Raw genomic sequence first — 24,717 nt, forward strand, 5'->3', positions numbered from 1 at the left:
CAGGAAAATGTCAACAAATACATCCTTTGTGGAAAATGCTATTAATGTTTCACTAATATCACACATTTGTTTAATGATGAATTAAAGTAACTAAAATGCTTCCAAACACAGCCCCAGTCTTCAACAAGAGTAGTTTTTCCAAATGATTCCTGAAAAGTATGACAGAAAAGATTTGAATGATCACAGTGCTGAACACAAAACAAGCACATCAAAAGGAAGAGTCAAAGACCGTTCTGAAATTTTGAATTTTTTTCATTGTTTTGTTTCAAAATAAAGATCACACATTGTTTAGAGACAATCTACAACTGGAGTTACAAAAAATAGTTGCCCAGGCAGAAAGCATACACAGCATCTGTTACCTATACACATTATGGTTACAAGTGTGCCTGCATAAAGAGAATCATAGGAAATATACACAAGGCTGTTTAAATATACACCAGAGAGTGTTCCAAATCAAAAACCAATGGCCAGTATGTTACAATCACTTACAAGTAGACAAAAGAATGGCTAATCTGTACACACCTCCAACTCTGACCAAGGGCAGTCGAACGCCTCACACACATACACACAAACGCGCCTGCCCAGGAGCGAGGGAGGGACTATAAAAGATCCTAAAAAAAGAAAGGGATGAGTGGAGGTGAAAAAGAAGTGGCTGGTGAATGGCTAAAAGCAGAGTGCGCACTTTTCTCTGTTCTTTGTACATCTATGCAGTAATAATTCAAAGGGCTTCAAAACCAACAAAAAATCTGATATTACAATTTACAATATATAACAACTCATAACTCAGAAACCACAACCAAAGAGGTGAGAATTTACACTGAAATGCACAAGATTTTCTTTTTTCCATTGTCATTTTTTTTTCTCATACCAAAAAAAGGGCTGTAGAAGCAAGTCCACATTTACATTAGCGAAGGTTTACAAATGTACAATTATACAATCAGAAGTATGTATTCACTACAGGGGAAGATTAGATACAGATTGGACATCAAAAACCAGAAAAACTACAAAGTTTTATATATATATTTATATATATATGCAAAGGTCTACACCAAGTATGCACTAAATAGTTTATAGAAGCAAGACCAAAAACGTCTCCCATGCTAAATGTCTGCGTGTTAGCAATAATGTGCGTGTGTGTGTTATGACAGAATATGCGCATTAGAAAGGTGTTGTGAAGCAATAAAGTGTTTGCGCAAGCCTACATGATCGAACGTGGGATAAATCAAATATTCTCTCATTTCATACAGGACCAAAAAAAAAGGACCATCATTTAGGTAGTAGAGTGAAAACAGAAAGAAATGCTAAAAGGGAGAGGGAAAAAAAAAAAAGTCACAACAACCCGGGGATGACTCAGTGATGAGGGGAAGGTTTCATCCATTCCACCCCAACCTCCCTACATCGTCGGGTGTGGACAAACACACTCACACACGCACACACGCACACACACACACACACACACACAGACGGGCATCCTAGATGAGTTATGGGAAGGGTTTACATGATGCCATTAGGGGGTGCACAGAGTGGGCCGAGGTCAACGCCGTTCTTCATGTAGTACTTCTCCAGCTTGGCCAAAATGTGCTTTCCGTACGTGTACTTCCTCAGCGTCGCAATATGGGGTCGGATCTACACAAAACAACCAACAATCATTGTTCAGTCACAATTCATTGGTGCTTTTGGCACAAACAGGAAAAGAAGAAATATTGCTAACTGAATAGAAGCCGCACCTTGTGCATTACAATCTTGCGTTGTGTTGGCTCAGCCACATCGATCATCTTCTGCACAACGTAGTTGGCGTACTGGTCCTTCATCATGGTGTATAAGGCACTGTGGGGCCCGTCTGCCATACTGCACACCTCATCAATCAGCATCGCCCTCTCGGCACGCAATGAGTGGGTCACGCACTTTTCCACCACGTTACTAGGAAATAAAAAAAACAAATACCCCTAAATAAGACACTTCCTCCTGTGCGCCTTTGTGTGGTGGATTATCACGTATGCGTAAATGCTTTGTGCGCACCTGGCAAACTTATGCTGGCTGAGCCCCAAAACATTTCCACGGATTTCAGATACAATCTTGCTCTTGTCCTCTGCGCGGCCGTGCTCCAACACGTGCTGAATTACATAATTCCCATACTGATCCTATATGGGAAAGGGGAGGAAAAAAGGGTTTTGATGAGAGGAATGGATGAGATCCTGGGTCAGTACAGAAAGAGAATGCTTCATAAATTACCTGGACCAGCTGCTCGGTGTGTTGATGTATTTCCTCCAGTATCGGTAGAGTCTGCTCAGGCAGGCAGTGCTCCAGAATACGCTGGATCACCCGACAACCATATGGGTGTGTGGACAGAGCAAACACCTGCACAACACACATAGTTATTAGTTAAACATACACACATAAGACGAAGGTTTTAAATACATTTCAAAACAAGCCATTTCAGAACCACGACTGGATAAAGCAGTTTTCTCGCAACACATACAGGTTACAAACTGCATGTTAGTAGACTTTTCTATCCCCAGGACTCATTTTATATAAGAACATGGGGCCCATAGACTACTTATTCACTATTGCAGCCATTTTGGCCAGTGTGGTCCACTGAAGAGGAAACACTGAATTTGACAAGACTGCAGATACATAAATATTTGACAGGATTATTATTATTTATTTATTTTTAAGTTTAGTAGTTCAGATTGTTACTTGACTATATTGCTATCCAATATACTGCAACTTTGGCTCCAACACACACACAAATATTAATATATATAATACATATAAAAGGTGTCTAATAAATTCTACACTACTGTTCAAATGTTTGGAGTCAGTAAGATATTTTTGGGATGGAAAAATACTTTTATTCAAACAGTATGCACCAAATTGATCAGATTTATAAATGCAGTTTTTTTAACTTTACATTTATCAAAAATTTCAGAGAAAAAAAACCATCACTGTTTACACAAAAATATTAAGCAAAGCATACAGCTTTGCCACAGGATTCAAATGAATAAAATACATTTTAAAAATATATTAAAACAGAAAAGTTATTTTAATTTGTAATAATATTTTACAATATTGCTGTTTTTACTGTATTTTTGATCAAATAAATCAGACTTGGTGAGCAGAAGAGACTTATTTAAAAAACAAACAACATTTTTCATTAGACAAGTACTATAGGTAATTTTTTTCTTCATTTGTTATACTATGCCTCAGCCTCTCAATAGTGCACTGCATTTCAAAAATCAGGCCCTCCATAAATAAACCACAAAGGTTCCCATGGTACACACACACTTCAAGTCCTTCTATTCAAAAAGTTAGCATTTCACACGGTTCAATACAGACACACCTGTCCTTTGAAGGCATCAATGATGAACTGAAGAGCATGAGGCTGGACACACTCAATGCATTTTTGCACAACATGATTGCCATTTTGATCCTTCACACACTTTAACACATGTCCGTCAAGCTCCCGAACCATCTCATTCTGCAAAAGACACAATTTAGATTAAATTCATACACATTGTGTAACTTCAACACAGCAATGTGAAGAATTATAAAGAGAGCGTGCAGCCCTTCATAAACTTACAATGACTTGTTGGTCCGAAGGGATAAACTCCAGAGCTTTTTGGATCACTCTGCAGCCATACATCTGCAGTGCCAGGGATAAAACATGGCCACGGATCCGCTCAGCCAGCGCCAACTTCTGGTCGAGACTGCCAAACTAAACACATAAACTGCTTTTAGCAGATGCTTCTCATCATAATTGACATCAGGTACACTTAATAAACATAACTGATGAACTTTGTACTGGCACTGGTATTTTCCTGCTTTGAAACATCCTGTATTGCATGAAGCACTATACAAATAAACGTGACTTGACTTGCACAATTGCAGTACCAAATAAATCAGGTTCAAGTTTGAACCTGCAACCTCTCACATGTGAAACTGTGTGGTTCATTAGACACTAAAATGATGCATGTATCAACAAAAACTTTGTATTACCTCAAAGAACTTCTGGATGACATAATTTCCAAACACATCAACCATGAGTTGGTAGGCTGCCTGTAGTATCTCATTGAAGACCAACTGACGCTCTGCAGGACTTGCTCTCTCCAGTTTTAGCTGGATAAACCTGCACACAAACCATTTTTATTTATTATTCCCACTATTATTCCAAGTGGTAACATCGGGGTCCAGACTTCCTGACATCTGTGAGCTGTAGCAGACATCTGCATTACCTGGAGCCATGCTGGTCCTGAGAGAACTCCATGACGTGTCCTGCGATTTCTCTCAGCTGCAGGTTGGGGTAACGGTTGTTTCTGAAATCCTCAAGCAGACGGCTACGTCCCGATGGCATCACGTCAGACATGCCGTAGCGTAGCCGTGACGAGGGGAAGAGCTGGCTGCTGGGACTGAAGAGAGACGAGCCTGTGGTGGCATTGCGGAACTTCGCCTCTGCTCCTGGAGCTGCAGAGATGAAACGCCCACTGACATTGGTCAGTCCACCTGAGTGGGAGGAGCCAGAAGTGGGCATCCATTAGATTCAATTCATTAAATATTTTTGATGAAAAGATAACTGAAACATATGTGTTGTACTCACCAAGGTTAAGACTGCTTGAAGACCCATGAGTTGAGAGCGAGGGTGGCGGGGTGAGTGAGTGGGAGGGGCCTTGGTTTGGAAGAGGCATGCCAACTGGGCCAGGGGAGGAGCTAAAGCTGAGGCCATTGTAGAACCCCCCATGGCCAATAGGGGTGAGGCTACTGGGTGTGCGCTTGTACAGATCAGAGCTACCCGTCAGGGAATCTCGACGGGACCCACTGGAACTGGAGTTAGCCACTGCAAAACGAAACCATAATACAGATAATTAAATGCAAAACATTTGAGCATTTGGAACGAATATCATTTTGGTTACAGTTTTTCCTCCAGTGCAGTGTGCTTTGAAGTTCACTTAGTTTCACAATTAACATTATGCAGGACATTCACAGAAATTACTTAAGTCACATTAAACAACATTCACAACCTATTTCTGATTTGAAACTCCTAATCAGCTTTGGCGACAATGCCAATGAAATAACTTTTCAGAAGCAGCAAGTTATTACATTAATGTGGAAGTTTTTTTTATAATTTATATATAATATATATATAATTATATAATATTGCATAATATAATATTCATAACCAAATTAAAGTTTGTTTTTTTTATCATAAATTAATGAAACTTATTTAATAAATCAACATTCAAATAAAAATGTTGTTGTATATAAACATTTAAATTGCATACAAGGCAGTTTCTATATCAACTAGCACTAATTAAACATCAATGTTTTGGTTAATGATTTCGGCACTTCAAAACTTTTCCAGATGAACATTTTAGGATGCAGAAATCACTACCAGGAATGTGCATTTAAAAAGCAGTATTTTATGCAGATTTTAAATTAAAGCAATAGTCCTCCAGCAATATTATAGTGTTTTTTATTGTCAACATAACTGAACTTGAGATCACAATACCCGCTGTGCCAAAACCCCCGAGTGCTGCTCCAAGAGTGGCTCCCAGAGAAGAAGATGGGTTGCCATTGAATCCAAGTGAGGTGCTTCCTGCCTGGGCAGAGCCTTGTGAAAATAGTGAAGAGCTTTGTGAGGAAGAGCTTGGGGAGCCACTCCCATAAAAAGAGCTTCCTCCCAAAGCCCCGCTCCCTTGCTGCCCAGGAGCCTGCTGGGAACTCAATGCACGGAACACACCGCTTGCTCCACCACCAAGACCAGCATTAGCCCCACCTGCTGAGGCAGCAGCAGCAGCCACTGTTTAAAAAAAAAAGAAAGAGGAAAAATATATTCAAATACAAGACTACACTTCGAAAAAGTTTAATGGTGGTCTGTTGACTGTGCAACCTTGATTTGTCATTTTCAAACATGTACCTGCTGCTGCTGATGGGCTGATGATAACCGAGGCAGGGGCCATAAGTCGAACTGGGCCACCACGAGCACCTGTGTTCACCACAAGTGCACCTGTCTGGTCATAATACGCAGCTGGAGCTAACACAGGATAACCTGGAATATAACAAACACATCTTCATTAGACATCATTCTAACCGTGAAAGTTTGATCTGTTAAAGGACGTTCACACAGACTGCGAATAATTCTAATATGCCGATCTTTGTGCTCAGGAAACATTTCTTATTATCAATGTTGAAAACAGTTATGCTGCTTAATATTTTGTGGAATACATTTTTGCATTCTTGCTGAATAAAGCATTCTTTCAAAAGCTGTCTGGTCATAATACGCAGCTGGAGCTAACACAGGATAACCTAGAATATAACAAACACATCTTCATTAGACATCATTCTAACCGTGAAAGTTTGATCTGTTAAAGGACGTTCACACCGACTGCGAATAATTCTAATATGCCGATCTTTGTGCTCAGGAAACATTTCTTATTATCAATGTTGAAAACAGTTATGCTGCTTAATATTTTGTGGAATACATTTTTGCATTCTTGCTGAATAAAGCATTCTTTCAAAAGCAACAACAACTGTAGTGTATACAAATGACACAAATAAAATGTCCATGCCTATTTAGAATGTTATTCCTTTCCATCACTTTTCAGGCCAAGAAACCACAATTTTAAAATTCAATGATATTTCTGGGTTTTCTATGATAATAAGGTTAAAATTGATTTGTTATGTTGGCTTAAAAAGGAATAGTTTCTATGTGAACAACCCATTAAAAAAACATATCAACTGCCCAATACCAGGTACGCCTGCGGCCAGACCCTGCCCAAATGCCAAGGCGGAATTCACAGCTGCTGCTGCTACAAGCTGCTCTGTCTGCTGACCCTGCTGTCCTTGACTGGGAGTCAGAGGGCGTTGGTTTCCACCTGCACGCATCACCTGGAGCAAACAAAGATCAGTGGATGATTTAATGTATGTATGTTGTGAATTCCTTACATCAGTGGTCTGGTTGGCTGAACTCTTACCTGCTGTTGGTTCTGCTGGGTCTGTGCTGCTGTCTGCTGGTTGGCCGAGTTGGAAGGGGTGGCAGCCTGCTGTTGGAATAGGTTAGCAGGATACACGCCCCATGGAGTGACACCATAGTACTGAGGGGGCATCACTGCTGGACCTGAAAGACAAACACACACGTCATATCTCAGATGAAGGGCCAAAGCACACTGTTTTCGAAGCTGGCTCAGGGGCTTTGATGTACACGGGATGCAGTCGGCAGCCATTTCCTTTGCCTCTGTACTCTGCTTTAGGAGCATCAAAGCAGGTGTGTGTTTGTGTGTGGCTTAATGAAGGAGACTGCCTAAATCCTAGAGCTAAATCTCAAGCCCCTGGAGGATGCAGTCCAAACCCTCAGCCATCATGAGCAACACTTCCTCATGAGCATCCACTCCAGACTGTGACTGCTCAGTAGAGAACCCATTAGTAACAGACTGATCCTGCCACAGAAACGCAGTCGAATGCAGTCTACATTTCTGTACTGTCATCGTACAAGTACAATGAAATCTGCTGCACTAAGACACTTTCAAATGTAAATTATTTATATATTTGCATACTGAATTATGGCATTGGTATACATATAATATGCATTTATACTACCATTCATAAGTTTGGGATCAGAAAGGTTTTGTTTTTTAAAGAAATGATTTTAATCAGCAAGGATGATTGATTGGCCAGCTGTAGAAAATAAATTTTGTAATATTCTTAGTGTTTTATTTTTGCTTAAGCTGGTTGTTTTTTTTATGTTGTAATAACATGTAATTTATTTATTTGGCAAGCAGAAATGCTTAATACTTAAACAGAATAATCAGAAAATAAACTGCAATAGGGTGATCAGAACCTTAAAGAGAAGCTGACTGTACATAATACCTTATTTTACTGGACTCATTAACATACTTTATAATGACAATCATTTCATACTTATCTTGAAAGACAAACTATACATATTACATGTCCATCTCAAATTTCAACCATGAGCTCTCACCTAGAGTGGCGGCAGCAGCGAGGCCGGCAGCATATGGATCAGTGCCGGGTGGAGCAGCGCTGATGATGTACGGATTCGGTACAAATGCAGCTGGGGCCAAACCTAACACAACCAATAAGAAACCAAGTTCAATAAAACACCTGAAACTTTTGTCCACTAAGTCTGGAGACGCATACCTACAGTCAAACTCACCGATGTGTGGTTGTTGAGCTGCGGCGAGGGCGTACTGCTGCTGCTGGGCTGCGGTGAGCTGCTGCATTGCCAGAGCGCTGGGCCTCTGGAACAGCTGCAATACATGTTGCTTTTATTAGGCATGAAATTTATACTAAACATTTGCATTTGTTTACATTCATAAATGCAAGGCTTTAGATGCACATGCAAATGTGACTAATAATTTCTAAAGAGACTGAATTGTAACGTGGCACATTACTTCAGACAGAGGTTTTACAAAGTTAGCCTTCACATGTGTGGCCTCTGGTAGCAATTAGCATAACACAAATATTTATAAATACACAAGCTTTCCTTATTATTCTACTCTAATTACAGTCTTATATGTTGAAAGTGCTAGCAGCATCAGATATTTACCTGCTGAGGAGAATTGTAGTCAAACAGGCCGACAGTAGCAGCTGTGGAGTCAAGAGGCAGCTGGCCTCCAGTGTAATCTGCAAACTGTAAAGTCTCCATGGAAACAGATTCCATGGGATCCAGGGTCACATTTTGGGTTTCAACATTTGAGAACTCCTCAGCTGGTTTTGGCCCCGCACATCCAGGCAGTTCTAGTCCACCCAATTCCACTTCTGGACCAGTCGGAGGGCAGTTACCAGGAGTACGACTGGGAGAGAAACAAGAGAGAGGTTTGTCTTCAACATATTTTAGAAATAATGAAAGTATACATATGGAAAGCAACACAAAGAGAACTTTTAAAAGTTTGGGGTTGATAAATTATTTCAAAAGACGTTTCATACTCAATCAAGGCTGAATTTATTTGAACAAAAACAAAACAGTAATATTGTGAAATATTATTAATATTTATAATAATGGTTTGTTATTTTAATATATTGATTTAATTTATTCCTGTAATGGCAAAGCTGAATTTTCAGCAGCCATTACTTCAGTTTTCAGTGTCACATGATCCTTCAGAAATCAACAGGCTGTTTAATATTTTTAGTGAAAATTGTGATACATTTTTTTTTTCAGGATTCTTTAGCAAATATAATGTTCAAGAGAGCAGCATTTATTTAAAATTGAAATATTTTGTTAAATTATAAATGTCTTCACTGTCTGATCAAATATCTGATCAATTTAATGCATCCTTGTTTAATAAAAGCATTAATTTCTTTAAAATTACAATAATTATACTTTTTTTGATGGTGTATACCTAAAATCCTTAACGTCAACATCAAGTCCATTCTGATTGGGCAGTCCATTGGGGTTATCCAAAACATCTGGCTCTGGCTCCTGAAGTTCATTCCGCTCGGGGTCAAAGGTTGTTTTGGGTTTTTGCTCCACCCTTTTCTCAGGGTCATCCACCTCTGAATCTCTTGGACCCTAAGAGAAATAGAAAGGGAGATTGAAATGGATATAAGGAGTTCAGGAGTTAAAGAAATATTTACACGCCCTCATGTTGTTGCAAATCCAGAGTTTTTTTAAAGTTTGGAATAATATAAAGGTAGTAAATAAAGAATTTTCTACCTAAATGAACAGAATCTTAATAAATGATGAAAGAGACTCACAAAGGCTCCTTTGTGCAGACACGAGTCCATTTTCTCAGCAGGAGAGGAGCTAAGAACATACTCCACCATGGAGACGCCTAATCCACCACTCTCAGAACGTGGCGACAGAACAGATCCGACCTCTCCGACGCCATGGAAGCCCTGGCCTGGTCGGCGCTGAACCATGATTGGCTGGGACACTGAGTGATCTAGAGAGAAAAAAAAGGACATTAGAAAGAAAAATACTAAATATGTAAAACACAACCATCGCATCTTAATCACACACATACCAGAGGCTCCCCAAGCGCTGTCTCTCCACTGGTCCAGAAAGATTCCTTTTGGTCCATCTTTCCCTGAATCATCGCTTTCCCAAAACTTCTTCCCTGTAAGAAGCTGCTGCAGAGCGGGGACATCAGACAGAAACATTAATACATAAGCGCAAATGAAGCATCAGGCAGAAGATGAGGAAAGAAAGGACTCTCACCTCTCCCATGGCTCGACCCTCCAGTGCAAGTGCCTGGAAGTCATGGTTAAGCTCATCCATCGATCGTACCTGTGTGAAAAGTTATAAAATTATTATAAGATTTAACTTTATACCAGTAAAAAAAAAAAAAAAAAAACAGTGGTTACCTAGTCACTAACTTATACCTGATTGTCTGCATGCATGTTGTCACCAGTCGGCCAGCGGTGTTTGCAATTGTTGTAGCCGGGCTGCTCGCCATGTTGCCGTTGGAAGAAGTAATCCACCATGGCGTCATCTTGAGAGCGTCCCGCTCCCTGTGTAGGGGGAGGGGCCTGAGGAGAAGGGCCAGGTTGGGGGGTGTGGCCCGCAGCACTCAGCACCACGGGCATGCTGGGTAATGGCCTGTCAGGGGGAGGCAGTCTCAGGTGGGGGCTGAACGAATCCTGCCAGAGCACAGCTTTCCTCTTCAACACACACGCTACGCTCATTCCACCAGAGACTGTAACACAAGAACAAACAAAACACTATTAGCCCCAATGGCATCTGGGATTGCTTTGCACTTAAAGTGTATTCAATTATCGTATTACCACACCTGCATATCTCAAAGCAGGCTGAGAATGAGAAAGCTCACAAATATTGCCAGAAATATAAACGGCAAATTCAAAACAAGCTTCACTTATTTTAAAGAAATCAACCCTATATGGATGTGAATAGTAAATAACAGCACAGTAAATCAGATAGAGAGATACAGAATCAAATTAATAGATTCCAGTAAATACAAACATTAAATAAAATCCCTGACCCATGAAAATATAGGGCAAAAGAAGAGAAGACACACATGGTCTGGGCTAGAATGAGGTCAATTCAATCCATCAGTGTGAGAGTCAGCGCTGGACTGGAAGTGCCCATTACTACATTGCGCACACTTGTTGAGGCTCAGTGGGTAGAGTATAGGTTGTTGTTCTAGTTAATCAAGCAGAGCAGGTCTGTCAAAATGAGTCATTTCATTCTCATTCAAATGTGCATCTGATATCATTGTCACAGAATGACTTTGTTTCGACTCTTGACTTTCCCAGTATGTCAAGGGAGGAATTTCCACTTGAACAAATTCTCCTGATGAGAAAAGGTCAGTTTGTAGCTTGATAAATATGCTCTTTGAATAGAGAACAAATATTTCACCACATTCACAGCATTACAAAGCATCCAGCAGTATGGGGAAAAAAACTGAAGCACTGTCACTGGGCTCACAAAATGGCTAGCCTGACGTCCCAAGGCTATTGTATCTTCCAGTCAGGCTACCAAAATATATCACCGTCCTGCCTGACGGGCTATCTTGAATATTTATATAAAATTCCTTCCTTGATTCACATTGTTCACTCACTTGTAGGGGTGAAACGGATCGTAGTAGACTTGATTTTATTTGTAACTTTGTTCTAGTTTATCTATGCTTGAAATTTGTTTATTTGTTCTTATTTTATTACTGACAGTTCACTTGTCTTTAAAAATGTTTGACTTTTATTAGATATGCTACTAGTTTTTGCTGTGATATCAAAGCAGTACTTAAAGTGTTCTTTTAGGGCAGGGCGATTTTTCCGATTAATTCAAATTTAATGTTTTGCCACGATTTTATTTTTTATAAATCGAGGAATCACGTAAATATTACCAAATGTTAGAATTAGACACTTTGACAGACAGTATGCCAATGTTAACAATAAAGAGAAAACAATGATCCAGCCGCATGTCGGCGCACGTAATTAACCACTCTCACATGTGACGCGCTTTGTGAAGGACCATAAGTAGAATATCACTAGGTGCCATTTACACTGAATGCGCTTTTGTGTTGACAAAGATGCAACGCGGGCAGTGGAATAGAAAAAAATTGCAGAAAGATGGGAGTTGAGTTGAACTTCTTTTAACTTAGCACCGTGTTTTTAGAATGCTGTTTCATGCATGATATGCTGCAAGAGACGGGAGCGCAATGGTCAAACCTCCTGTTTGGCTTACATCGAAATCCTCCGACATTCTTCTTTACAAATCCTCGATTTGTACCTCTAATTCGTGACCGTTGTTTTGTTTTGATCTCTCCGCTGCGCTTCCACGTTCGTCACTTCTGAGCGGTGCAACGCCGACCTCATACGTCATCCACCCGGAACTGTTTACGTATGAGTTCGGCTTTGCGCATGCCGAATACTGAAATTTTGGTACCGTGACAACACTACTAGTGTTGTCAAAAGACCCGGTATTTCGGTACCAAGTCGGTACTAAAAAAATGAAAACGTTACGGTACCAGGTTTTCTTAAGTACCGGTTCTTGATGCGCCATCAGAAAACTATCCTCTTCCAGTGTTGCCAAGTCTGCGGTTTTCCCGCGGAATTGGGCTGCTTTAGCACTGTTGCCGCGGGTTGTTTTTCCATGTACGCGGGTTGAAAAACGACCCCATTAACGTGATATTTAGCCCCTGGAATGCGAATTTTACCAGGGGAACCCCGCCAAAACACGCGTATTTTATCCCCGGAACGCAATTTTTAACGGGGTACCATGACAACACTAGTACACACTATTGCTGAAAAACACAATCACTACTCAGCAGTCAGAGATTAAACTTTGTTTGTAGAAGCATTTTATAAATTTGAACGAGCATCTCATGACTACATCACGTTATGTACAAGAAGCTGCAAAAGACACAGGCGCAAGTGGAATGTACAAAACATGATGAAATTAATTTTTAAGTAATATAATGGGCGATATATTGCATCACCAAAAATAATTGCGGTCATGTACATATATTGCGCGGTAAGTCGATATATTGATTATTGTGACAGGCCTAATTGTATGTCATGTTTTATGTCATTCTTAACATTTCATTAAGTGTATTATTAATATAATAAATAAAGCAATAAATGATGGCAAATCGATGTGATACTTGTAGATTTAAAAATAAAACAGCCAATAGGTGGTGGCAAGTCGCTGTCTTAATGAGCCAGGCGTCGCGCCATTCATTCCTTCATTCAGTAACGAAGCAAAATGCTGTAGTTATGAATGGGTTATTAATCACTGACTCTCCAAATTGTTCAAAGCTGCAGATTCGTTCACTAACGAAACACCGCTGTATGATGCTTGGAGACGCACACCAGATGATACAGATTTTGTTGGAACTATTATTTCGTTGCAAAATAGAACAAACATGACAATATTCTGTTCAAAATGTAGGCTATATTTAAAATGTAAAATGTTCACTTAATATTACCTTTTTTGTTGAACTGTTGTAAAAATTAATGGCACATCTGCCATCGTTTGGATATTCAGGGCAATTTGCATTCTTGCCCGTAGCTTAAACATGAAAACAATAACACGCACAGAGTGTGTCTGCATCGAAGAGAGTTTAAATCGATCTCAATGTACAGTGCGTGTCAATATTTGCTCTTCCTGCTAGTGAAGATTTACTTTAAAGATACATTGAACAGCAGCGCGATTTGCTAAAGCAGCATATTCAGCGGCCATCCTATCACATGCATGCTGCTAGAGAGCGGCATGTTTAGAAAGCCATGTAAAATTAATGGAAGTTCAACTTTTAAAAAACATGTCTAAAGACGTTATGACGGTTTTTCCCCATCCCACTGAATCTCATGTTTTTAAATGAAGAAAGTAGCCTACTCTTTGTGATTGGTTTTCGGTCCTTTGTATGAAGAAAGTAGCCTACTCTTTGTGATTGGTTTTCAGTCCTTTGTATTAAACTATACATACATGCATGGTGCTGTTTTTTTTTTCTAATTGTTTAAGCAACTTTATTAATTATATTCATATTCATATATATTAATTCTCAATTTTCATGTTCACAGGAACTGCATGATGTCAACTCATGGTGTACTACTGTAATCAGAGCTCTTCTGGTCTTGCTGCGTGACAAAGACTTGGGATTCTTTAAGACCTCCTTGGTTAGTCTCTTCCTATATTGTTTTCACAATGAGGCATGTTCCATTACAAAGATGGGGGTTGAGGGGCTACTCTGTTATTGATTTAAATTACACTTTTTTCATTATAACATTAATATTATTATTACTAGTTAGTGATTCATGTTATATTGACCCAATAATAATGATCATGCTCTAACATTCTCTAGTTCTTCCGGATGATTCTTTTTTAGCTTGATGATTCCGAAGGACAGATTGAGGATGCAAGGATGAAATGAGGAATTTGCAGTTCTTAACGTATTTAAACAGAGTTGGTAATTAAAACTGCAAATCTCTCCAAAAATCTTTTTGTTTTGATCTTAAACCTTTGTTTTTTATGTTACTTTGAAACATGTTTTAATGGTTTTAAGAAATGTGTATTTTTATAGGAGATATGTTTACTGCAATTGTCTCATGTTGGTTTTAATAAAAATAAAGTTGGCTGTTGGACATTCCTTGTTCTAAAATAAATTTCCAAAATTGTATTACGTGTTATGTGTTTGTTTTTAAGTGTGGATACATTTTGATATATTTACAGAATTTATACATTCAGATTTAACTTAAACAAAAAAGTAATTGCTATGAAAATGTATGAGTTGGGTTACTCAGTACTTCAAATTAAGAGTAATTAACATGCATGAGTACAACAAACATAAAACCTAGTAGTTCTGTTTACTTAAAATAGGAGACATCATAACTTAAAAAAATTGATGTAACTGATTACCTCAATTGTGTTTTTTTTTTTTACTTTTTCAGGTTTACAGTGTAAAGCAAAAGCAGTTGAAAACCATTGATCTAGGCTTCATAACACCTGCATATGGAAGAAACACATTCAACTCCCACACTTGTGACTTAATGGAAAATAAGTAAAATCCCACTTATGAGAGCTACAGAAATCCCCCAAGCGCAGGATCAAACCGAAACACCCCTTCACATTCATCACACTCCACATTATTAGTCTCTCTGTTGAACCTAACAACCATCTGACACTCACATCCCAGGTATAGAGTGCAACAGTCAGTTTCCGAAAGTGAAAAATCCCATTAATTTTCTTCATAAGGTAATTGATTTTTAACAGCAACTTCTAAACCATTAAAGGCAGACCTACTGTAAGCTATGAGGTTGGTATTCAATGGGATATGATTTGTTATAGCCATTAGCCTGTATTTTCACATCTTATTTCATAAATAATCATGGTTAACAAAAGGAATCTTGGTGAGAAAGTAAATTACCCATGATTCTGAAAAAAAAGAAAACTCCAATCAGAATCAAAACAACCACTGAAAAAGTGAGTGGACACTGTTATACTCAATATAACAAGTGTCTCGTAAGATATTAAACTACCTACATTGACGTGTGGAGACGCACATGACGCCTAAAAAAGTTTTTAGGCACAGCAGTTGTCCCCGTAGATTACAAGCAATTTACAATCGCCTGTAGCCTGATCAGGTTCGCCATTACATGGCCCAAGCGCCACAGACACCCGGAAACAAGCGCTCCTGAGCTTGGGCGACTGTAAGCACACCTCCCGGAAGTGGGCCTAGATACCGTAACTGGTTGCCCATGATCAAAGCATGCGTTTGCATCACGATAACACAAACAGGTAACAAAAGACGAGCGCCTTTGCCCACTAGCAAACCACAGGAAGGAAGGAGGGTGGGGGGGGGAGAGAATACAGTCACTAACGGTGTATATGAACCCGTTGACATCAGACGGTCGTCAAACACACGCGTTTACATGAATTGTCACCCAATAATTCATGACATGGGAATGGGTGAGGGGCGGAACTGTCTGGGAAGGCTTAGATGAAACGTTTTAATGTCTGTTACACGGTCTATACTGTGAAATAATGCTGGATTCCAAAGGAAACCGACACAAACGGGTATGTGAAACGCACGGACCGGTTCCTGTGAGTCCGCGGGCCGGCTCTGCGCTATTCTACAAGTACTCATCCCGTTAACAAAAGGCCCGGGCCGTCTGGACAGGAAGAGCACTACAGCAGGAGGAAGACCCGGGGAGAGGAGGGGGGGAACAGCCTTACAACAAAGCCCTCAAACTCACTCGCTACGCCTCATAACGCCAAAATATAAACGCCTAATAAGCTAAAACGGTTCCGGATTAAAAGTCGGTTTCAGAACAGAGGGTTACTCACAGGTGGAAGATGCGGATGGTGACGGATTTCAGCCCCGGTTCGCAGCAGCTCCCTAGCTCTCACACCGACAACATGGCGGCTCGATCCAAGCAGACGCGCGCGGGGCATCATGGGTAGAATGTGAAGGAGCGCGTGCGGTTCATTGCGCCAAGAGGGGAGTGTCGTCTTTTGTTGTGCTCGAGACTCATACAGCAATGTGCAGGTTTACAGGCGCTCACAGTGTGACATACATCCCAACACAGTGAGCCAATGCCAGCTTTTGAAAGTACAGTACTGGATTTGTGTTTTATTTTGATATCTGTTATGTTGGGCACGACCATTTATCTCAGTTTCACATGTGAGCACATGTTTCTGCTCCAACAATCTGGTCTGATTTTTTTCTTCTACCTGGCTATTGTGTCCATTTTTATAAATTAAGATACAATAGATTACAAGCTATGTTATTAATAGTCTTGTTATCAACGCCAAATAATATAGTAATGCAAACAAATTGTTTTGTTTAATATCAAATATTCAGAAGTCTACAATTTTCTTATATAATTTATTTTAATGTAAATTAAACATGATTCAGAATGCGACCACTGACATCTTTTATGTAGGTCTATTATAATCTCACTGTCTTTGAAATACAGTGTTAATAATAGATACCAAATGTTGTATTTGTATGAGTATTCTGCTTTATTTTACATGCTTTTATGAGTTGCACTGTTAGAAACTCAAAAGTCAATTTCACAAATGTCACAAATTTTACAAGTGGGATTAATAAATACTTTTTTTCCTCTACAAAGTTGCAAAAACCATAGGGCAGAAAAGATGCATGCTCACCATTATACATTGAACTGAAATGTGAATGAAATGGCCCCCTATTCAAAATGTGACCACTGCCATGTTTACATGTATCATAACCTTAATATCTTAGTAAAACAATGTTAATAATACAGTAATTATAGACCCTTTAAACATTAAATGTACCAAATATTGTAGTTATATGTATAATACATCTGAGGGATTTATGCTTTTATTATAATCTAGAGTGGCAGATGGTAAGGTGAATAGGGTAAAAATGTAAAAAAAAAAATAGATATCACCATACTTCCCCAGTTGATTATTAATAGTACATTAATTGTTTTTTATTACAAGTTTTCTGAAATGTTATGTTTAAAAATGCATTTACTTACATTTCCAGAACAGAAATCTGAACATTGGCTAAAGCCAGTTTCAAAATTCTTGTTTGATTTTGTTGACATATTGCAGTTTTTAAAGAGATTTTGGAAATCTCTTTTTAACTCCATAAATCTGAAAATATTGTCATGTACTGACATAGAATATGTACTAAATTGACATCTACAGATGCAAATAGACCAAGTGTATTAAAATAAACACTTAAATGTGTATTTTGGATGTTTTTATTCCACTAGTCTGACGCAAGGCATGTTTTTATGAAAGCAAAATAGTCCAAAATTGACTAATGCATGAAAAAAAAAAAACATTTGCTTGTAGTGTCTTGCTTTAAAAGTCAATTTGGTCACACATTTTACCAGTGGGATTAATGAATGTTTCTTTTCTCTCTATAACAGCTGCAAAAACCATGAGGTAGTACAAAAAAAACATCTAGTTCATTATAAACTGCACTCATTCTAAAATAACAGGCTGTTTGAAATGTGAGCAGCAACTTAACTGCCTTTGTGTAAAGAGCAGGAGGACATTAGCTGCAAGCGAGCTATTGCAAATGACGTTCAATGAGATAAAACTGGTCTGTCCATTGTCTTCCTATCTGATTCACAGCTCTCCCTAAGGAGCACCAGTTTTATACACAACCCTGTGAAAACAAGGCTTTTTATCCTCATCCATATGTATTTGAGAGAATAAAAATGGTGTTTTATTTCACACAAGTCCTCTGTGGTGCACTTATAAGTGACCAAGACAAAGCATAATCTAGAAAGAGTTTATTATGCTGAACAACTGTCCCACCCTTCAGGTGTGTCCCTCTCACACCCACACACTCTCTCTCTCTCTCTCACACTCACACAAACAGCCTTCCTGGAACAAGTATTGTACATTAACATACATTAATTCTAAGTTTGTGTTCAAATAAACATTTATGGCTAGTCACATTATGCGTTAGGTGCATAAGTACATATCAAAACTTGTTGTCCGTGTACATCGACACAATCAGAAACACACATTCATGCACGCAGACACATGAGGGCCACCCAGAGGCACAACTCCTCTATCATGAATTTTTACATGCACAAAGTCCTACAGCATTCCCCAAATACACATCTACCCAACCTACAGCATTCATCTAACACATTACATTATATTGTCTTATATCAGAGTATAAACAATCTTTCTCTTACACACACACACACCAGAAAGAGCTGAACGGGTAGCTCCGGGATGTGTTCAAAGATTACCTGGGTCAAAGGTTGGCCACCTTATGAATACACAAACATATACAAAGGCCTATGTGCTCAAACACACACACACAGAAGATCTGATACTGTCTTCAAGTCTTATTTAATAATGCTTGTCTCAATGAGGCTTTAAGCATCTTGTTGTGGTCCTGTCCATATGCTCTCTCTCTCTCCAGAACTCTGGCTGGTGCTGCACTATAGATTTTCTCCAATAGAGGGAGACAGTTCAAGAAACACAGACGTTGAAGCTGGTAGAACATTTCCCACAATGCAGAGGACTTCATCTCTCAGAGATAAGCAGTTGTTTTCCTCTAGGCCCCCCCTCTGGGGGGGGGGGGGGCTCTGGTTTCTATCCAGCCCTGTATATATATAATAGAACGTTCAAAAATTACAAACAGACACATAGTGAGGTTTCTAAAGAAATAGGCTGTGTTTGAAGTACTACCATACTAATAGTTTTTTATGGTACATAGTTTCAACAGCAGAATGACCATATATGGCAAAATGAGCAGCATACAATCGAGCACACTACAATAAATTCCAAATCTCAAGTACTATCAGCAGCCTTTTAACATTTTTCTTGACTTATAAATTATTGCCCAGCTAATTGTGAAGGCATTTTTACACAAAATAAATAATAACAGATAATAAGTCAATAAATGATAAAAAGTAAACTAATAAATCAATACATTGAAAAATAAATTAATTAACAAATAATAATACATTTCCTGGACATCACTTGCTGAATTAAACAAGAAATGTTTTATAACACCACGTCACACTATTCTTTTATTCTTTTTTTAATGTTCATTATTCCATAAGGCATCTTTCCATTATGTCATCACTTTTTGGATAATGTACTGGCTGACTCTATGGACAGGATATCTGGGCACCCCCTCCCCTCCTTTATTTTTTACATTTGTATTTGTGTTATGTATTATTTTTATTGTTTTATTGAATGTAATTAGTTGGGGTTTGGTAATTAAGGTTATGATATGATATTGCAGATTTTTTTCTTGTGGCAAGTTTGTCATTTGTGCACTTGTTATTCCATGTAAACAATAAATAATAAAATAAATTTAAAAAATATACAGTAAATACATAATATAAACAAAAGACAACATTTATTTTTAAAAAGAAAGTAAAAGAAAGTTAACTAGTTTTCCTGGTGTGAACAGTGTCTTTACACACTATATTTAAAAACATTTCTTGAGACTATGAATTTTTAAAAAGAGTACAATTTTTAAGTAAAGAATGGTTCTGATATTTGAGAATGCGTAATTTAATGTAGCTATGTGTACTTACGTATAGAGAGGCTGCAGCTGTAAGTGAGAACTCTTTTGTGGAGGCTGGTAACTATACGAGTCCAATCCACCAATGAAATCAACTGCAACAGAGTGAGGGGACTCAAAACTCAAGCACTTTAATGGCACTGTAATTCACTTTCAGGTTCTAAAAAAAGCCAAGAATACTTACAGCTGTCCTCATCATCCAGGAAGACTTTACTAACATAGCAGGCATAAACAAATCCAAAGAGCTGAAACACAGAACAAAATATGTTAACAGCCAATCAGTCATCCTACTTCTCTGCCAAACATTCATGTGCACATACTTTTGTAAATGAAAAGAAAAGAGATCAAACGTAAGTACTCACTGCAAGAAACACTTGCAAGGCTGAGCTGACCACCTCTATGTATTGGTAGTCCAGTAGGCAGCCACTGACAGTGATCACATGATGATCCTGAGGAGCCAATGGTGAGTCAGGCACTGGAGTAACTAAGCAACCAGGCCCATTCTCCATCCACCAGGAACGATGAAGTGATGTGTTAAATGTCATTAGGCAATCCCTGTCCTACAGCAGAACACAAACAGGATTTAAAAGGCAAAAATACCCTAATCATGAACTCAACATCGACGCTGTGTACTTTCTTAATCCAAATTCTTAGTTTTTCCAAAGAAAAAATGTTTTTGTTCCTTGTAATCTTTAAATATTTTAATTTAAAGATTACAAAGAAGCCCTATTATCATTATGGATAATGCTAACTGATAAACTCCACTATTTTGCGGGATGCCTGCTTTTCAGGATCAATACAATTCCCAATTAACAAAATCAAATAAAATGCCCTTTCTTTCATTAATACAGTAATAAAATGGTTTATGAATGCCGTTTCATGTTGACTCTTAAGATTAAAGTATAACAAGGCATAAAATCAAACATTTAATCAGACACTTTGGTGTATTTACACAATGACTTGACTTATAGACTGGAGTCTGGACCAATGCAGTAAATCACCTACCTGTGACAGGTGACCAACTTCCAGGTAAAAGCAGATGATAAAAGAGTTCCAGCCAACCCAGACCACAAGCCACACAGCATACTGAAAGTGACAGACATGCATACTGTATGTGTGCACATATAAAAAATATATTAACGAATGCATATGAGACATGTAAAGACAATGCAAATAGCAAACCATTTTCAGCTGTAGATGCAAAATGTGGGCAAAAACAAATGTGTTCTTTTTTTCCTACCAGTATAAGATATCTGGAGCGGATTTGCACAGTTCCAAACACTCCCAAAATGATGGCCATGATATGGAGGAAATTGGCAAGGATGGGAGCCCACTGAAATCCCAAAAAGTCAAACACCTGCCTCTGTAATGCAGCGACCTGTGAATAAACCAAGAACACTTTACATACACAACCATCCAACATTACAAAAATGTACGCATGCATAAGTGTGCACAAAAAGCTTGTGCCAATACAAATAACATCATATATAGTCGTCGAACCTTGTCCCATGTCTTTGCAGACTTCAAAATGAGCTATACTGGGTTTATTTAGGCAAACATCAGACAGGCAAAACAAGCTTGTGCAGCAGACTCCCAAGTTATATTGGCAGGAAAATGTACACAAAGTCTGGTATTGCTGGCTACTATTCCTGGCAGGAATTAACACGTGCAGCATCCATCCAAACAGCCCAGTAAGCGACTGCACATTAACCACATGCAGGAGAGATGGAAAATTCTTCAGAGAAGGATCATCAGCCACAAGGACTCTGTGCCAGAAAGCTCAGATGCTTTCCGTACACTCGAACGTCCGTCAAAGTACTGCACATCCTCTGCCGCTCGCATGTGGGTTTATTAAATATTTTGGCTAATTTGATGATGGAGTCCACAGACTCTGCTTGGCCGTTGTGGTGGGTTAGTTTAGCCAAACCTCCAAGCCTCTTATGCTCGTCAAAGTTGCATTTATTTGATAAAAAAAAACAGTAAAAAAACAGTAATATTGTACAATATTATTACAATTTAAAATATCATTTGAATATTCATTTTAAAATATAATTTATTCCTGTGATGGCGAAGCTGAATATTTCCACAAAAATAGTAAGCAGAATATTATTATATGCACAATATTAATATCTTTCAAAAACAGTCAAAAAAAAAAAAAGAAGTAATATTTCAAACTTTTGACGAGAAGTACACTTTAATTAGTTAAGTTCTAACTTGTTTTGACTAATTCTGTATGGAAATCAGGTTTTTATAAAGATCATTGGGTGTGAAAAGCCTAAAAACAATAATAATAAAAAAAAAAGATTAAAACTGTGAGGCCCTACCTGTTATCACTGAATCAGCAGTACAGGCTGCAGTGGACCATTAAACTCACTTAAGCCAATGGCAAATAAATAAAAATATTGTCTCCACACACATAGGAGCAATCCCAAAGCTTGGGTGCCGCAGCTGTTTCCATGGAAACTGCCTGGAGCCCCAGCCCACAGCCCTATGAGAAAAGAGCCCCTTCATCAGGAGGCCCCTCATCCTCACATGTCTCTCACAAATCATGCATATGCATACATATCTGGGGCATGAAGTTTCTCCAAGAAAAGTTTTGACAGGCTTCTCAACTGGCCCCCTAAGAAAGGAACCAGGACACATTCTCCCTTGGCTTCACCCCTCCCAAATCAGAACCCCTGCGTCCTCTCACACAATCCCTCTATAAGTTTTTTTCCCCCCAGGAAAGACTAGATTTTAACTGAACATGAACAAGACTGTCTTACCAGCTGCAGGCAGCAGATGACCACCAGCGTGCACCTCCCGTCGCAGCGACCCATGCTCTCGCGCTTGAGGCACGGCTTGGGCCCCGCGAGGCGTCGGGAGAAAGCGGCGTCCCCGGTGAGGTCCAGCGTTTTGCTTCACGGTTACTGTTCAACACATCAAGAAGCCCACCGGGCCGCGTGCATGCTTCGGTGCGTCGATGCTTTGGGATGGCTGCTGGTCATCCCGGATCTCCTCCGCTGAACTGTCCTAACCGAAGCGTCCTGCAGCCCCGTTGCGGTTCCGAATCCTAGCGAATCTGCCACACCTTCATTCCGTACCGGGTACCAAGCGCAGACAAACCCAAAATAACACAAAGAACAGAGGAAGAGTCAGAGAGCGCGTTTAACTGGCAGAAATGAGCATCATATGATAAGCATCAGACGGAGAGCGAGCGGGGGTGTAAGGGCGCGATTTAAGAAAATATCGCAAATTAAATCTGGAACGAGCACAAAGCCAACCTTTGTGACTTACAGTGAGGTCCGGTATTCGTTTTTCCGAGCTGATGTGCCGTCAGGGGTCTCAGACTGACGCTGTAGCTTGAGCAACCATCCTCCTACTCCGGCTCTTTGTCAACATCGGCACCGGGGAGGGCGAGCGGAGCGGGGTTTGTGGGTGGACGCTCACCGCCCGCTCGACACAACACGAGGCGTTTTACAGAGCACAAAGAAAATCATGCGGCTATGGACACTCTTTTTACAACCTGCAAAAATGACTCTTTTGAAACTAATATTACGTCATGATGACAAGATAAATACCTACAAACATACATTCGTAATCAGACTAGTTACTTTTTTATTGATTACATGATTATATATTATTCACATGGTGACATGGCATGCAGGTAAACAGGTATAATTTTTATTAAGTTTATTTTGATTGTTGTGATTTTAAAAATATTTATTTTAATTTAACATTTTCATGATTTCATTACATATTAGCTTTTTATTACTTCACGAACCCCCTGAAGTCCCTTTATGAACCCCAAATTTTGATGGAATATAATGTTTAATGCACTTGATGTTTAACAATGACTATAATATATTTTCTTTCTCTTTATATTTTATATCAAAATGGTACAAGATTTTTTTATCTTATTTAAACCCGTATTTAAATCAATGTGATGAACAGTTCAAACGCTATCTAAAAGTATATACTGTATGTGGAGCCCAATCCACATTGAAAAGCTGAGTTTCAAATTCTAAAAAGTCTTGTGGATTTTTATTTGAACCATTAAAATGAAATAAAAAGATAAGTGTCAAAATGAAGAAGAAATATTTTAGGCCACTAAGCTAGTTTATTACACTGATCATGAGAACTCCTTTGTATATAAAAAAATGTTTCTGTTTGTCTTGTTATATTGCATATACTAATTATATATTATATAACTGTATATAAGTGTTACATGCATATATATATATTTTTTTTTTATTATTATTATTTTTTATATCATTCTGGATAACATGGATCATTATTTTTCATTTATCAACTGGATATATACCATACTTTTATACCATACTGACAGTGCACAATATTCTAGAAACAGGTTTATTAAAAATAACAAAAACAAAAAGCCATTATTCAACATTTTCCCCCCAACTTGTCATCGCTGTTTTCAAATCAAACACTATTGGCAAAAGTCCAAATCATATCCCCCTCTACCCATCCTCTTCTCACTCTCACATTCAGACACAGTCACATAAACAGCATTCGCACACACAAACACTCACACAAAAACAGTTATTGAATCTCTCCGATGTAAAGACGTTTATCACTGGATCCAGAAAGAACTGTGGGAGACATAAAATAATGGAGTCACACATGGAGCAGAAATGGGTAAACAGTATGGGAGGAATGTGCTCCTTTTTCAATTCCAGATATGTATAATATTTGAATTAAAAAAAAATAAAAAATAAAAAATAAATATATATATATATATATATATATACAGTGG

At 38.7% G+C, this 24,717-nt stretch overlaps 3 protein-coding genes across 5 annotated transcripts in view; all 3 read right to left on the reverse strand.

Moving 5' to 3' along the window:
- Window positions 1-236: 236 nt before the first annotated feature.
- Window positions 237-16,601, reverse strand: LOC107696544 (pumilio homolog 1-like). 3 transcript variants are annotated; one of them, XM_016496934.1, is made up of 22 exons: window positions 16,253-16,601; window positions 10,336-10,649; window positions 10,172-10,240; window positions 9,978-10,080; window positions 9,709-9,896; window positions 9,354-9,523; window positions 8,561-8,807; window positions 8,168-8,261; window positions 7,976-8,077; window positions 6,969-7,111; window positions 6,744-6,882; window positions 5,912-6,043; window positions 5,504-5,794; window positions 4,595-4,831; window positions 4,233-4,500; window positions 3,997-4,126; window positions 3,581-3,715; window positions 3,341-3,478; window positions 2,233-2,358; window positions 2,020-2,141; window positions 1,728-1,920; window positions 237-1,626 (listed from the first exon to the last, which is right to left on the reverse strand). In XM_016496934.1, exons 2-22 carry the CDS (start codon window positions 10,636-10,638, stop codon window positions 1,495-1,497), a joined length of 3,462 nt encoding a protein of 1,153 aa, XP_016352420.1. In that variant the 5' UTR covers window positions 10,639-10,649; window positions 16,253-16,601; the 3' UTR covers window positions 237-1,494. The 3 variants fall into 3 exon arrangements, with proteins under 3 accessions (XP_016352420.1, XP_016352419.1, XP_016352418.1); XM_016496933.1 differs by having other exon boundaries at window positions 7,976-8,065; window positions 9,978-10,083; XM_016496932.1 differs by having other exon boundaries at window positions 9,978-10,083; window positions 16,253-16,598.
- Window positions 16,602-19,009: 2,408 nt separating this feature from the next.
- LOC107696573 (sodium/potassium-transporting ATPase subunit beta-1-interacting protein 1-like) lies at window positions 19,010-23,479 on the reverse strand. Its single transcript, XM_016496985.1, has 8 exons — window positions 23,238-23,479; window positions 22,727-23,031; window positions 21,202-21,339; window positions 20,967-21,047; window positions 20,324-20,521; window positions 20,146-20,206; window positions 19,975-20,056; window positions 19,010-19,028 (listed from the first exon to the last, which is right to left on the reverse strand). Exons 2-8 carry the CDS (start codon window positions 22,778-22,780, stop codon window positions 19,019-19,021), a joined length of 624 nt encoding a protein of 207 aa, XP_016352471.1. The 5' UTR covers window positions 22,781-23,031; window positions 23,238-23,479; the 3' UTR covers window positions 19,010-19,018.
- Window positions 23,480-24,309: 830 nt separating this feature from the next.
- The window catches only part of LOC107696518 (U5 small nuclear ribonucleoprotein 40 kDa protein-like), a gene marked incomplete at its 5' end in the record, with an annotated part of 5,195 nt that continues 4,787 nt past the window's right edge, over window positions 24,310-24,717 (reverse strand). Inside the window, one exon of the mRNA XM_016496877.1 lies at window positions 24,310-24,553. Within this exon, the coding sequence (XP_016352363.1) occupies window positions 24,504-24,553 (50 nt within the window). The remainder of the gene's footprint in view (window positions 24,554-24,717) is intronic.

Source organism: Sinocyclocheilus anshuiensis, unplaced genomic scaffold, assembly GCF_001515605.1.
Source record: "Sinocyclocheilus anshuiensis isolate Anshui unplaced genomic scaffold, SAMN03320099.WGS_v1.1 scaffold590, whole genome shotgun sequence".
NCBI classification, from domain to species: domain Eukaryota; kingdom Metazoa; phylum Chordata; class Actinopteri; order Cypriniformes; family Cyprinidae; genus Sinocyclocheilus; species Sinocyclocheilus anshuiensis.

Excerpts from the sequence above, each read along its gene's own strand:
- LOC107696573 (XM_016496985.1), bottom strand. The coding sequence starts at position 22,780 with ATGGGTCGCTGCGACGGGAGGTGCACGCTGGTGGTCATCTGCTGCCTG. Across the intron at positions 20,522-20,966 it reads AAGTTGGTCACCTGTCACAG|GACAGGGATTGCCTAATGAC; the intron begins GTAGGTGATTTA and ends GTTCTGCTGTAG. Across the intron at positions 20,207-20,323 it reads CCTTGCAAGTGTTTCTTGCA|CTCTTTGGATTTGTTTATGC; the intron begins GTGAGTACTTAC and ends TCTGTGTTTCAG.
- LOC107696544 (XM_016496932.1), bottom strand. The coding sequence starts at position 10,638 with ATGAGCGTAGCGTGTGTGTTGAAGAGGAAAGCTGTGCTCTGGCAGGAT. Across the intron at positions 8,078-8,167 it reads AGCTCAACAACCACACATCG|GTTTGGCCCCAGCTGCATTT; the intron begins GTGAGTTTGACT and ends TGGTTGTGTTAG. Across the intron at positions 7,112-7,975 it reads CGCTGCTGCCGCCACTCTAG|GTCCAGCAGTGATGCCCCCT; the intron begins GTGAGAGCTCAT and ends TTTGTCTTTCAG.